This window comes from Amblyomma maculatum, chromosome 1 (assembly GCF_055883805.1).
Source record: "Amblyomma maculatum isolate TAMU_Amacu chromosome 1, ASM5588380v1, whole genome shotgun sequence".
Classification (NCBI taxonomy): domain Eukaryota; kingdom Metazoa; phylum Arthropoda; class Arachnida; order Ixodida; family Ixodidae; genus Amblyomma; species Amblyomma maculatum.
This window is the reverse complement of record NC_139344.1, coordinates 142,823,944-142,839,287: the sequence shown is the minus strand read 5'-3', so window position 1 is coordinate 142,839,287 and position 15,344 is coordinate 142,823,944. Positions and strand designations below refer to the sequence as shown.

The 15,344-nt window shown below is 45.5% G+C and overlaps 1 protein-coding gene across 1 annotated transcript in view; it reads left to right on the top strand.

Moving 5' to 3' along the window:
- The window catches only part of Galphao (G protein alpha o subunit), a 128,228-nt gene extending 113,797 nt beyond the window's left edge, over nucleotides 1-14,431 (top strand). Inside the window, exons 5-8 of the mRNA XM_084589153.1 lie at nucleotides 810-938; nucleotides 5,247-5,376; nucleotides 6,790-6,943; nucleotides 11,257-14,431. Of these exons, the coding sequence (XP_084445279.1) occupies nucleotides 810-938; nucleotides 5,247-5,376; nucleotides 6,790-6,943; nucleotides 11,257-11,444 (601 nt within the window). The 3' untranslated portion in view covers nucleotides 11,445-14,431. The remainder of the gene's footprint in view (nucleotides 1-809; nucleotides 939-5,246; nucleotides 5,377-6,789; nucleotides 6,944-11,256) is intronic.
- The last annotated feature ends 913 nt before the right edge of the window (nucleotides 14,432-15,344 follow it).

The window sequence follows — 15,344 nt, the reverse complement described above, 5'->3', positions numbered from 1 at the left end:
ACGCAAGTCTAGCGTGCCTGTTTCCTTTATGGCCACCATGGCAGTATTTATACCGGCTGGTGGCTAATAAACGTTTCAGTTGTGAGTCAGCGCTCTGTGGTTGTAGTCCGTTCTTCTATGTCCCGTCTGTCGCGCTGTTGTTATGGATCGTCTTTAAGGACGCTCTACTGCTGAGCCCAAGGACATAGGTTTGATCCCGGACACGGCTGCTGCGTTTCAATGGAGGCGAAACGTAAGGCGCCCGTGTACCGTGCGCTTTCAGCGCTGATTAAACAACCCCTCACGTCGTCTAGATTATTACAGAGCCCCCACTATGGTGTCTCTCGAAGCCGATGTCGCTTTTGAACGTTAAGGCCCCGATATGATACTTTCATAGTATTATAACTTCATTTGTATAACACTTTCGTTGTGTTGTAATTTATTCGTGTCGCGTCCAAAAGTACTGTCAGTTTAGAGGTCATACACGTTGCGTTTTAGTTTATAATTAGGTTGTTATTTTGGACTTGAAGTGTTGATTTAGCAATTTGGTTTCGCATGCTGAAATAAATTTACATATTTTCAGTGATACTCATGGAAATTTTACGTTTTCTTCGGAGGTCATTCGCGCATCTCATATGCTGTTTAAAGGTTTTCATTCAATAAAAGCCTTTCCTGCTAAGCTGATTTCTATGGCTTTCTACCCGCTAAGGTCTGGTTCTTCCCATTGTGACAATCAATCTTCTCCACTATGCACTTTGCAATTTCGACTCGGTCATCACCAGGAGTGTTCTATACCTAACCACCCTTTTCTTGACTTTTCCTCACCGCAGCTTTTTGGACGACTTAGACCGTCTGGGGAAGAAAGAATACATGCCAACGGAACAGGACATTCTACGGACAAGAGTCAAAACGACGGGCATCGTAGAGGTTCACTTTTCCTTTAAGAACTTAAATTTCAAGTAAGTGTCACGTTCCATGTTCACCACTTTTTAAAACAGTTCCCCACCATGCTCAGAAGCTGGGCAGGTCTTGTTCAAACAGAGCTGAAATATGACCAGCAATATCTGAATTGTTTGCCTTCAGATGCTTTCTACGAGAACATTTTCTGCATACCAGTATTTTCCTTGCTCTTTTTTTAGTGCGCTTGTAAATTTGGCTATTACAGGATGAGTCTTGTTTTCAAGGTCTCACACAGTCCACACTGTCTTTTAAAACCACATACGTTTTAATTACTCGCGCTCACGCTTTCTTAGGGAGCTGCGATGTAATTGCAATACTTTTTAAACCAACCATGGCGTGGATTTCTAAAGTTTTGCGATGCTGTTTCTATGTTCCTTCTAGAAGTTGGCAGGTAAAAAATATGCCGCAAACAAGTTGAAATATTTTTCGACTTGGCATGTTTAACATTTATTTTATGGGACATCAAATCAGCCCTACGGTCGTGTACGCATGACTGCATTAAACTGAACGGCTGCTGGGATAAAATAAGAGCAAATGTCATTTACTGACCATAATACCACTTTATTTTCACACAAGTATGCAATTCACTGCGCAAGTTATAATATACTTTGTAACGTATATCACAGGTAAAATGTACTTTGTAACCTGTATCACATGTAACCGTAGGTTTAAAGGAGAATCCTCTTGTATTTTGTTTTGTTAAAATTGGTGACATATTTTTAGTCGTTGCCTAGAACAATGATGACCACTTTCTACTCTATGTTGATTCAACCTATAAACAAATGAAAGCCAACGGTTCGAATGCTTAAAAACTTTCACTTAGAAAGTTATTAGGAGGAGTCACTTAAAAATAAATAAATAAATAATTAAACGAATAAATAAATAAATCAAATAATTAAATTATAATTAAGAAAGAAAGAAAGAAAGAAAGAAAGAAAGAAAGAAAGAAAGAAAGAAAGAAAGAAAGAAAGAAAGAAAGAAAGAAAGAAAGAAAGAAAGAAAGAACGTCAATAGCACAAATGTGAAAAAGGACAGGAGACACCAAGAGGAGTGCAGAATGGCAGTATATTTGCGCCCGCTGTGCAACTGCGGCTGCGAGTACTAAGTGACACAACAAGAATGGGTAGTATTAAAGTGCCGTCGGGCATGGGATCATTCACAATTTACGGCCCTTCCGCTAACGTTGGGCATTTCGCGCGCAGTGTTCGGCGTGCAGAAAACACATGCACATTCATTAACACTATCCAGGAAAACAATTACATAATTAATGCATCTTTTTTAGATGGGAATTTTCTTTGTAGTTTTGAGTACACAAAGTCGTAAAAATAAATTCTTTTGTTAGTAGTTTATTGCGGTAAAATTTGAAAAAAAAAAAATAAAGCATTTCTAAACTTCATGTCGGCAGTGCATGTCGGCAGTGCATGTACGTTATGGAAGAAAAAAAGCCTTCGATTGCGATGCGCGAAACACATTGTATGTAAATTTCAGTTTTCTGTTCAGGAGTCCAAATGCTACACAAACGTGACTACCAACCATAGTCACATGAGATACCCCCTTGTGCAAATGCATCCCATAAAATATCGCACTTCTCTAGAAATAACCTGCTCAGCTTTTGTGGGCATTACGCAACTGGCGCCATCTGTGGTGCTCGCCAGTAGCGAACAGCGAGTAACTCAGCAGGAAATGTGAATTCTGTATACTTGTAATTTTCACCAAACTAGGATGTACCGAGAGATTGTGCATGAGCGTAGCGACTATAATGCCAAACTTCGCTACAAAGGCTCATCGTTAAAACGCTTGCTACACGGACACTCTTTCCGATGGGCAGAGGAAAGGAATGCGTTGCATCGAACATTCGAAGTTCCCTCTTTAATTGTGTCATGCGGCTAACGGTGGCGGCCGTGCAAACTACACACGTTTGTCCGGATTTCCCGGACTTGGGTGTTGCGAGTTTTCCCTCTCTTAACGCGATAGCTAGAATTCAAGCATTGTTCTGTTAACTAACGAACCACGTGGAAACGAGACACTGACTAAGCGATAGACGACTATTCTGGAACCATAGCCATAACGCCTCTTACTGCTATGTAAAGGAAATCTTAAAACTATATTAGCAGTGTAATTATCAAACTAACGTAGACTTCCTTGTTTAATCGTCTAAGGAAATAGGACGCAGGTATAATGTGCTACTCAAAGGTCATGAATTAAGCCACGTTTCAAGTGTAAGTGAGAGCATATAGCAAAACGCTGCGTCAATATGCATGCTCTTGAAGCGACCGCCGCGTTTTCACAGTTTGCGACATGTATATACAAGTTCCTAGCCTGCTCGCGTTAACAGAGTGCCCATATTGCACTAATTACTAAAATGTTTATGTTTATTCTCCGTGGTGTTTGTTTATTCACGTTTATGATTCCTCTATTTATATAAATCAAACGGCAGACAACAACCCGGCGCCGCATCTTTCTTTTCTCTTCACGTGTGCATGATCTATGACGATGCTTTGGGATGTACGAGGAGGGTGGGGGTGGAGAAAGGGAAAAGTTATGCTAGTAATTTGTACGAAATCAGTCACAAAATCACAGAGTTTCAGTCATGAAATCGAACTTATCCATGTTGAATTCAATTCATCTAGCTGGCTGATAGTCCACTGAAAGGCATTATGCATACGCTTAATGTTCACTTCCGCAATTTTCACATCTTGCAGCAAATCCTGTACACACCATCCTGGAGAGGCTACATTCACAAAATAATAATTCGACTCCACGACATATCATTCGGCCTGGATTGGCACAATGCAAAGAAAGACATTGAGCCGTTCTCAGCGTCTATTCTTGCAGCATAAAAACATGCTGACTGTTGCTTATTGTTCTTTAGCGCTGAGAAAAACCTCATTTAGCTGCACCGCGGAAGGTGCGAACCACGGTCGGCCCACGAGGTGACCGTGATGAGCAATCCAGCCATCACAGTGAACCATGGCCGCGCTCTTGGTCGCTTCGTAATGGACTGCCAGATGACCTTCCCGCGGACCATTAGAAACCATTAGACTGCGTGCTGAAGCGCCGCACAAAGTGCTACATTGCCCAAGGAGCCACTAGGTTTGCCTCTTAATGAGGCACTGGCCAATCGCCTAATGGTTCATTAGGCAATCTGTCCCATGAGCTGAACATGCTGTCCCGATAAGTCAATGAGCGACCGATTTGTGGTGGTCTTGGGGGGAGGGGAGGGGGGGCAGATCACTGAGCTGACCTGATGGTTTGCCATCTGGCCCCGTCACTGCACCTGCGTATGCTTCACCGATTCAATTTTAGGTGCGCAGGATCAGCCCCGGCTGGCGCGATATGAGCGCACGCTCCAACCACCTACAGTGCACTGGATGCAAAAGGCGGTGTGTGGCTGATATAAACCCGCGTCAGCTTTTTCTAACACAACATTCAGTGCGTGCCAAGATATTTCTGGGAGAAAAAAAAAGTGGTAGTGTAGACAGATGGGGTATGTTTAGCGTCGGAGGGAGCGGATGACGTAACGTGCAACGTTTCTCAAAGCAAGTGAAAGAGGAATAAATGCGATGGGGGCGGTATTTTGTATCCATTCTTTCGCCCATTTATCACTGGAATCAGGCGCCTTTGACGTCAGTGTTGGTGCTTAGCAAGCAATCTTTCTTGCCGGGCCCAGTTTTAACGTCATGGCTGACCAATGACTGATATGCAAAATTAGTTTTTTTTTTTTTCGAAATAGCTTTAAGTATATGGACCACCTTAGTTCATTTTAAGAGCGTGGACAAAAAAAAAAAAAAAAGCACTTGTGTATTCTCTTTCTAGAATCTACCTTCCGTGGTATTTGTATTTACTATTATAATTTGGGCGGTTCAGACTCTCGAAGTTGCAATTCTCCTGTAACCATGCTGCGCATATATGCTGCAGGTGCTACTGCTGTAACGCTAGGGCAGTACATCTAGCAAATGTAGAGGATTGGATATACTGGTGATGTTCGCGTAGAGCAAGCTTCTGTTGCCCAGTCCTTTTCGAGTGAACGAGGTAGAGCTCGGCATCAACTTCACGAGCACGATTCTGGCAGTGCGGCTACAAATGGGCCGCAGCGAAATACTGGCCCTCAAAGGTAGCATTCAGTTCTAACAAACAGGTCGATGAAAGATAAATTTTGGAGGGTATGCGCTTCCTAATTATACAGTGATAATAAGGACAGATTGTTCTGGTTAGGGGCATTTACATATACTTTTTTCACTCTACTGACCGTCAGGTAGGATTAAAACAGAGCTTACGAGTTCCCGCCCCTTGCACCAATCTTCCAGATTGTTTGACGTGGGCGGACAGCGGTCCGAACGGAAGAAATGGATCCACTGCTTTGAAGACGTCACTGCCATAATCTTCTGCGTAGCCATGAGTGAATATGACCAAGTTCTTCACGAAGATGAGACCACCGTGAGCAGCTCGTTTTGTTTCATCTTGCCTATTTTGCAGTATACTAACTTGAACATGAAATAGTTCCATGCAAACCCCCAGGGCGCGCTTTTTCATTGCGTTTTGTTTTACCTTTTTTTTCGCTTTGGTTCTGTGCTGCAACAAGCAATTTGTCTGAAAGGAATGTGCGCGAAAACATTGCCTAGTGCGGGAACATGTTGTAAGAATTCATAACAAAATAAAGAAGTTGTTAAATAAAACAAATTGTTCGCATGATTAAAAAAAGAAAAACCTTAACTCGCTGGTGATTTACGATCTCAAGAGTATGCTAAGCGACAAACCATAATCTTGAAGTCACAACCGTATGAATTTCTGGCATCCAAAGTCAACTGCGTGTTTTGCATTTGGTCATGTTGGTCGAAAGTGACATAGCTTTCTGCTCTCCTTTGTCGACATCACTCCGTTCTGTACTTTCTCTCCCTGTTCCTTTTATTTCTGTCAGCCACAGCTCGGATGCTTGAGAAACTACATCACGAATGGGCTGCTGTCGGCAGCATATTTTTCTTCCGCCCGTTTCTTATTTTTGTTTAGAGTAAACCACTACTAAGGAGAAAAAGAAGTGGGAGAGAGCTAAATGTGTACCTCTATGCTGAAGAAAGAAAAAAAAAAAGCAGCAAGACAGGGAGCAGTTATTTTTGTCGCCACTGCAATTGTATTATAAATTATACTTGGGTTCTAAATAAAAAGGGAAGAGATAAGGGAGGCAGATGTTCACACATCTTATTTTCCACCAGCATCTTTGTAACCCCTTCCGATGTACTCCAACACCTCGCTGAAGGGAAGAGGCGTGCGGTGCACCTCGATAAACAAGCGCATGCTTAATGCTTTGGATTTGTTCCTGTTTACATGCACCGACCAGTAAAGCCTCCTTCACAGCTGTGTATTTCTCGTGTAACAGGAGTGGGCAATATTTTTGCGTTGCTCTCCTTAGTTAATCGCACCTCCTGAATTATGTAATTTCATATCTAATTAAGTTAAACGCAGTATTTTACTAGTCGCTAGGTCAGTGTGATAGTCATTTTTCTAATCTATTTGGCTTAGGTGTTTTCTCTAAATAATTGATGTAAAATGCCTCCTGGGAAAATAGTGAGCTTATCTCTGGGATAGCCGTCGGTACATGGAAATTTTCACCGAATACATTTTGTCTCAACAATGTACTCCTGGGTGGCTCTCTCCACCCGCATTTCTTTCTTTTCTTTTTTTCGGCGAGGCATGAACTTTAGAAAGCATTACAACTTTTTACGTTGTGTGCTTCAAGTCCTTGTGGTAGTTAATTTTAAAACTGTGAAACGGCTCATGGCGTATGTGTGCAGTGTGTCAGGTTTCTACTTTTTGTAGTAAGCGCGATGTTTCCTTTTCTTCCGTACTTTACAGAATCGCATGCAAGAGTCCCTAAAGCTATTCGATTCCATCTGCAACAATAAATGGTTCACCGACACATCTATAATCCTTTTTCTCAACAAAAAAGACCTGTTCGAGGAGAAAATCAAAAAGTCACCACTCACCATATGCTTTCCAGAGTACACAGGTAAGATTTGCGAGCCATGAATGCTTTTTTTTTTTCGTTAGCGAGCCTGTACTCCAGCCTAAAAGCCCAGCTAACAGTGTTGCCTCTAGTAAATATTTATGAATAAACTGAGACAGCAACTCAGAATGAAATCAGTACATTCACGTGCATTTCCTCCGTGTAGTGTTGGGATCTTTGCTGCAATAAGTAAAGCAACAAATGTCCGCTTTTCTCTGTAAACAGACCTCAAAATTTGTAAACTTGATCTCCCCCTTATTGCAGATACTGCTGTGCTTACTTTTTTGTGACGCTGCAATTAATGTCCTAACTGAAACAATATCAGATGCGAGCTTACTCTGATGTCAAAATGAAGACTCCTTAAGGCAACCTATAGCACTAGAAATAAAAAATGTAGCGACAGGCTTTATGTAATTTACTCATATTGAGAATGGCTGGCAGCGATATTGGAGATAACTATAAGAAAGCATCAATACATGTCACTCTTGTGTTCGCATTTCTGCTTGTTCTTCTTGGGCTCCTTTTTAATCTGTGCCTGCTAATTAACACCTTTTTTTTTTTAATTTCAATTGTGGTCCTCTGCAGCACGTCGTACTCTACGTGTATGCTATAGCAATCTTTGCGTTCAGTTCTGGAATTATTACTTTTTTTTCGCAGTTTGCAGAAAATAAAGAGTTCGCCATCTCAGACTAAGTATGTGTCATTGGCGCGAGGAAGCACACTGAATGGTGAACCTACCAATATTCTCAATGATGTTGACGCCAAGCCGGCATGCGCCGTGGTCGGATACAATACATTGCGACCTCGTCTATAAAAAAACTCAAAACATCAATTAGAAGTATTCACCCATGGCTTTAATGTAAGCTTAATGAGTCACCACAACGGTTCCTTCGTTGCGCTGACAGACGACCATTTAATAGTAACTGCAAATTTAGTGTATTTAGACGAACGCACCAAGAAGATTCACAAGTGATGTTCTCTTTCCTTATATAATCCGTCATTAGCCAATGCATGCCTTGGTTCGGTGCAGAAGCTTTTAGATTCAGTCGGAAAATGTACAAGAGTGGAGCTCCTTCTGGGGTCTGGAATCGTCCCATCTTCGACTTGATGGTCACTTGCGAGTCTTCAGTCTTTTTAAGCTTGCTTCAGCCGTCCTGTAAATTGACACCTACAAAGAGCACGGTCACAGCAAGCAACGTTGATGCTACAAAACCTCTAGCTGCATCCTTGAAATGACATCAAAAATTTTGACACCGCGTGCAGGCCTTCGATATCATGTAGAAGGCCTATTTTACAGGGCAGCTCTCGGCCATTAGCGGCTGCACTTCGTTCTCAAATGCATGCCGCATCATGTGTGTGTGAATGTTTCACCTTTCTTCCTATAGTCTTCTGAATATGTTCGAGATAACTGCAAAATCACCTCCCCAGTCGAGGGTTATGACTGATGTATTTGGGCCTGAAATACGAGTATCTTTAGCGTTCAGGATCATGGTAGAGAAACGAGGTCGCGTATCCTTTAAGAACGAGCGTGAGAGAGCCGCTTCTTGCTTCGTTACAATGCATCCTAAATACCGCAGAGATCTTCGTATGATTGGTTGAAAGTGTCAGTAAGCAGCTCAGATTACCCCTAAGACCATGCTATTTCTATGGTCCTCGCCGATAATTTAATGCGTGTATTAGATTGCGGAATTAAGCACTACGACAAGAACTACCATAGAAAACAGGCATTGGGGCTATTCAGAATCTCATTAATCATGGCTGTGTTGGGACGGGCAGAGCATACACAGTATGGTGTCATGTCCAGCAGTTTGTAAACACATCCAGCGTTTCATGCACGTTTCCTTCGGCAGTAGAGAGAGGATCTTAGTGTATTTTTGCGCTGAGTGAATTTCGTGAGGTTTTACTTCTTGACATCTCGGGAATCTGGTAGCAACTGAAAGCTCATTGTCAAGGCAACAGCTGAGGGTTTAGCCATCTCTTTCATGAGGATTCTTCGAATACCAGCAGCTATCGTCTAGACCTGCTTCCTCGTGCAGACGGTTTCAAACTCTCGACTTTTGAGGTGTTCCACGATATTTGACGCCACATTAGTCCTGACGCGATCAATTCAAGCCTTGCACGTGCCAAACAACGCATGAGATTGCGTGCTCCAATACCCAGCGCTCAGTTTGTGGCAATATATATATATATATGTGTGTGTGTGTGTGTGTGTGTGTGTGTGTGTGTGTGTGTGTGTGTGTGTGTGTGTGTGTGTGTGTGTGTGTGTGTGTGTGTGTGTGTGTGTGTGTGTGTGTGTGTGTGTGTGTGTGTGTGTGTGTGTGTGTGTGTGTGTGTGTGTGTGTGTGTGTGTGTGTGTGTGTGTGTGTGTGTGTGTGTGTGTGTGTGTGTGTGTGTGTGTGTGTGTGTGTGTGTGTGTGTGTGTGTGTGTGTGTGTGTGTGTGTGTGTGTGTGTGTGTGTGTGTGTGTGTGTGTGTGTGTGTGTGTAAGTAGGTGTGGTCTGAGAGGCTGAGTTCGTATTATTTACGCTAGGAGTTAATAGTATAGCATGCAAAAGTAATATTCCGGCTTCATGACGATGTCCTGCTATACTACGGGGCTGCATCATTTTGCATCTACAGACACCTTATCTGCACCGTCATGGTGACATTCTACCATGGTGAAAGGACAACCTAGAAACATTTGTGGGAGTCGTTGAGTCGCGAGGCCACGATGCGTTGCTCTTCAGAAGTGAATCAAGTTCACTACTAGGCGAGATCAGCTAACCTAAATCAAGCTAGCCAGGGCCTCGACGAGTACTATCTTGACGGTTAATAATCAGAGCAAAATATATTTCCAAACCAATAAGCACCGAAACATGTTTTCCGTCTCTCTGCTGTCGTTGAAGGTTGTCGCACAAATGCAATGGCCTGTTTCAATGATACACTTCTGCCAGCCTCATCTGTGCTGTCGTGTATGAATTCAAAACATTTGACTAGCCATCAAGGTTTACGAAGGGCTTTTTTATATTGATAACGGCTGATAGCCGTGTTCAAAAGGCTTTTAGCAATTGTCCTCCAGTGTTTTTCTTTTTGGGAGGGGGGGGGGACCGGAGGGGGGGGGGCAGGAGGTGTTGCTATCACGGTAGTATAGTGCTGATGGCTCACTTTCCCTTGCGTGTTAACCACCTTTATATCCCTCGCGCATTAACCCCCATTATGTCCCTCGCACCCCCATCACACGAACAGCATATGCATATCGCTCCGTAGCAACATGAGACTGTTTATGCTTTGACATACTGGCCTTGACTGAAGATGACAGGCGTGCTGTTTTACTTTCACCCTGTCTAGCACATTCACCAAAATGTTCTCCAGTTTCAGGCTTAAGGACAGAAGTATACACCTCTCTGCAGGCGATGAAAACGAAAATGTTGAGACATTTCGGAGATCCGCATACACCTCTAGGCCCATACAATCGGCAGCATACACACCAGAAAAATATTATTTGTTGTCAGTATTCAACAAAGACGTTTAATTTCTAATCCCACAGGATCTTCGCGAGGGCAGAGTGGAGTGGAGGATCACTAAACACAACAGAGTCGGCGCAAATCGAACCTACAGGGGTGAGCTGACAGGCTGGGTGGTGTTCCGCTCTCGCATCATGGCCCAAAGACAGAGAACAAAAGAGACGAGACCACACACAAGCATTCGTGTGATATCGTGTCTGTTCTTTTTGTTATTTGCGCCGCATTGTCTCTATGCAGCCGTAGGCAACTGCTGCAGTGCCACGTATTCAGCGCCGGGATTCGAGTTGTACTTTTCTCAAGGCGAATTGAAAAAAAAAAAAAAAAACGATAAAAAATGATTTCCTGTATTTCACTACCTGTACTTGTGTTGGAAATCCCTTGCGAGACAGCGTATACCGGTACACGCCGGTGAGCGTTCGCTGTTTACCACCGACGGGCTTACCTGGAGTAGCCGTTCTGCTCTGCAAGCTTCCGCCGTACGTCCGCAGCATTCACCACGTAGCACTTCCACGACTACGCACGTTTGTGTACGCGGGCCTATTTAGTGCACGGCACTTGAGCAATGTCCATGTTTGTCTCGTAGCGTGACTGAAGAGCGACATTTTATGCTCAACTGCTAAGGTTTCTGTGGAGAGGCCTAGGGGCGAGAATTCGCAAAGACCCATGTGGAGCCGGCAAGCGGCAGTTACAGCTGTCCAGGGTCCGGGGCAACAATATGGTGCAAGAGTGTATTGAATGTGTGTCTGACGGAACACCGGGAAATTGTGGCGCAGTGGATGCCAACATGTGTGGACGTTCTCTGCTCATTGCGCAGGTGCCCAGGAGTACGGGGAGGCGGCTGCCTACATCCAGGCGCAGTTCGAAGCCAAGAACAAATCCACCACCAAGGAAATCTACTGCCACATGACCTGTGCCACGGACACGACCAACATCCAGTTTGTGTTCGACGCGGTCACGGATGTCATCATTGCCAACAACCTGCGCGGCTGCGGACTCTACTGAGCGGCGGCCGCTGGTGCCTCCCGCGCGGCCGACCCGAACTGGAGGCCTGCTCACTCGACAGCAGCCAAGTTGCATGTTGATTTCCCTTCCCTTGCATTTCGTGATACTCCTGCCGCCACTTGGGCCGCGGACTAAGGACTCGTGAATGTGTTTCTCCCCCTTTTTGCGCTGGTCGGGAAGGTATGCAACCTTTTGCTTTCTCCGCAAGGGGCCTCCCCGCCTTCTTTTCCACTGTTGCTGTTGGTGGTGATGTTGCCGAGGCGTCCGCTGTTCACGTCGCGGGCCACAGTTGCCAGCGGCGGCCGACACCCTGCCGCAGCCCGAAAGGGGGCGCCCGCCGCAGCAGCACACATACATACACACACATACACAAGGAAACACACACACATACACTGGGACGAGAGAGAGGGAAACCACACACACAAAAAAGTGAAGCTCCTTGGGACATCTTGGTCCGCGTTATATGTACACATATATATCCATATAGTTGCGTATATTTATATATATGTACATATATAAGCGTATATGTATGTATATATAAACACATATAAATATGTATGTGTGGCAACGTCTCGGCCGAGGCACAACAGCGTCGAAGAACAGAGAGGATCGTTTCCGCCAAGATAGCCTAGTCGGGTAGACACTTGCACCAGTGCTTCTCTGCCAACCTGGTTCATCTTCGTCGGGGTGGCGGAAGGGAGTCCCCAAAGTGATGTATCATATACTACATAGGGAAAAAGGGGGAGGGCAACCTTTCGTTTTTGTAATAGCACGGTTCTTTCCAACGTCGGAGGGCGATCCCGCCTCGGGAGAGGTACGAACAAAAAGGGAAACAAGGACACATACAACAACAACAACAACAACAACACAAAGCAAAGTGAAGGGGTACGGGGAACCCCGCGGGAACGAACCGCCGCCGGGACGTGCGCGCGCGAAAGGGGCTCCGTCGCTGGCCGAGAGGGCGGGGGATGTCGCCTCTTTCGCAGTAGGTTTACGCGGAGAAGGTGAGACTATAAATATATACATAATTCTATACTATAATAAGTATATGTGTACCGTGTGAGAGTGCAGGAAGCAAGCCTGTTTCAGTCCTGTTTTGAGAGTGCTTACTCAATAAAAAGTGACGCCCTCCCCATCCAGCTCCTACCGGCGGAGACCCGACAGGTGACATTCTGCTTTCGCCCTTGGTATGCCTGCCGCTTCTTTTCCTTCGGTTCTCTCTGAAAGGACTCATCCTTTCGTGCGCGTAGTGATTCAAAGTGGTTCAAGTTCAAAAACCCAGAAGCCAATGAGCGCCGTGTCTGCGCGTGCTGCTCCGCGTAGACGCACATCTGGTTTCGTCGCAAGCCTGCTCGCTTGGCCGTTCTCCCCCCCCGCGTTCTTCTGTTGCACCCGGAGAAGTGACGATTGCTCAGGTACTGTACTCAACATTAGCTGCCAGTGACGCGGCGGACTTCTCCCAGAAGCTGCCGGGTCACCTACCCGAGAGCAGTATTTCAGTGGCTGGCTTCGCGGCCCAGTCTGTGCTCGAGGTCCATCTTCCTCCGTAGAGTCAGCTACTAGTTTCGAGCTGTGGTCATGAGGGTACCCTCATCGCTGCCTTGGTTTCTCGTTTCGGTTCCGAGCTTGGGATGCCAACTGTGACGTCGCCCCGTCTCTCTTAACGTTCATTCCTTTTTTTCTTTGTCGCTATGCAAAGGGTCTTCGTAACCGTTTGCAATTCGCTCTTCCAAACGTTCGCCGAAAGCCCTGCAAGGAGAATCGATATCCCGCCAATCGACGGACTAGCGGTGGCCAAAATCCTAGTGAACGCAAGGCCATCGTACGTGTCTCCTGGAAGCCCAAAACTCACGGCTGATTTTGGCCTTTGTTGTCGCTGGAGGAGGCAGGAAGCATTTCGAACCACGCCTACGTTGTAAGGGGAGCGCCATACGGCCACCCGTTGCGGCGGCCATGGTCCAACGGGCAGCGCGGGAGAGATCGGGTGTATGCCTCGGCCGCTGCGTAAGCGCCCCCTGCTGTCCGGGCGCGCCGTGTGAAGCTCCCTCTGCACGTGTCCGCTCTTTCGTTCTCTGGCAACTCTGGCACAACATTCCTCGTCGCATCTGGTTCATGCCGCGCCCATATTCAGGCGTTCACGCTTCGTTCTCAACGCGCCTCACACGTGGATGTCGATGGCTTCAATTGCATTGCTTTCTTTCTTTTGGGAATGTGACGGTCACAGTCCCTAGATCTCCTCTGGTCCGTGCGCGCTGCATATCTCGTTTCTGCCACCTTCACGTCGCGAGCTGTGACGAGCCTTGACGACACAGCGCTCAGGCATGTGGCCGCCTGCACGACCACAGCTTGCGTCTTCAAATCTTCATCCGGAAAATTTGCATCACGCGGATTTAACGTCTATTGTTGCCACTTCAAGGCAACCTTTTATGTCACCGCAGTCATGTTGAGCCACCCATGGCCGACACTTCAAGTAGGGATCATTTTGTTTCGAGGTGCCCGCAGGTAACTCGAATGACATCTGAGAGGCGAAAACTGTACTGCACGTCGTCTTCTCGTCAGCTTTTAACGCCACTGTGAGGGGAATGCTAGCAAGTGCAATTGCGTGGTGAAATGCAGCATGCTGTAAGTGTAGGTGTATCATGGATGCTGACTTTTTGTGCAAGAATAATGCCTCATCTTTCAGCCAGATAACTTTGGAATGTGTGACAGCTGTACGCGTTTGTAACCAGACGAAGAGCACTAGTCGCACGTCAATATGAAGACGTGCTTCAGTAGAGACTTAATTACAAAAATTATTTGAATGACATGAGTACAAAAATCTGGGATACAACCAGCACTAAAGCATGGCGTAAATGGATTGCGTGCTAGTTTTATGTCGTTTCTTCTCTCCACTGACCCGCATTAACAAATTTTGTGTCCTAGCAAGCTATTAAAAATTAATGATTGTACGCGCTACTACTGGAAACATCATTTTTTTTTTCAATAAACTGTTCAGACGATTGATAAGCATGTTTGTTCATGAGATTGAGTGTTACCGGTATGAGGTAGCATGTGAATAGAACTGGCTCGTAACCGTCGAGATGACACTCTCACGTCACGACACTGCACGTTTACATCTGACTCTTGCTTGGTGCTAGACGGTTACAGCAGATCTTGTCCCCGTGCGGTGCCCGGCTGGAGTCAACTGGTCGTATAGGCATGCGCAGTTGCAGCTGGCCCTCGCCGCGTACCCTGCTGGGACGAAAAATCGGGTCCGCTGGGACTTTCTCGTAAATGTCCAGCAAATAGAGCAGGTGGCACCCTCTAAGAGTGGGTCCATAATCGGAGAGTCGCATCCATGGCGTACGAGAAGGCGGCCATATTCCTTTGTCAGAGTAATCTTTGCTTTCGAGGCCGTAGCTTCTCAAAGTGCCTGCTCAGCGACAAGAATGGTTTGTGACCAGAGACTATCCAGGGCTTGTGACTACACCCTTGGCAATGCACTTGGTTGCTTGAGTTGTTATTTTTGTTATTGTTGTTGTTGTTAATTTGCGGCTGGACGGAGAGATAAGATGGTTTTGCTGGCAACCTTCCATTTGGGCTATTGAGGCTCTTGGGACCAGGGGCCGAATTGTGGTGTGGTAAGACTGCGTTGATTGTTACGTTTCTTTGTTTGTTTTCTTCTTTTATGTTGTATTTCTGGGCGCGTGTACTACCGCGTGCCCGTCACATCTGCTCCGATTCAAACCTTGCTTCTTTCCTCCTTCTTTTCTTCAGCTGTATTTTTTTTTTCTCGTAAATCGAAATATCGGGGGTACGAACTTTCCTATACAACAAGTGGGTTGAGCCAATATGACGTGTCGTTCTTAATCTGTAATTTTTCTCCAAGTCAGCAAGCGTTTTGAGTAAGCAGTTGAAATA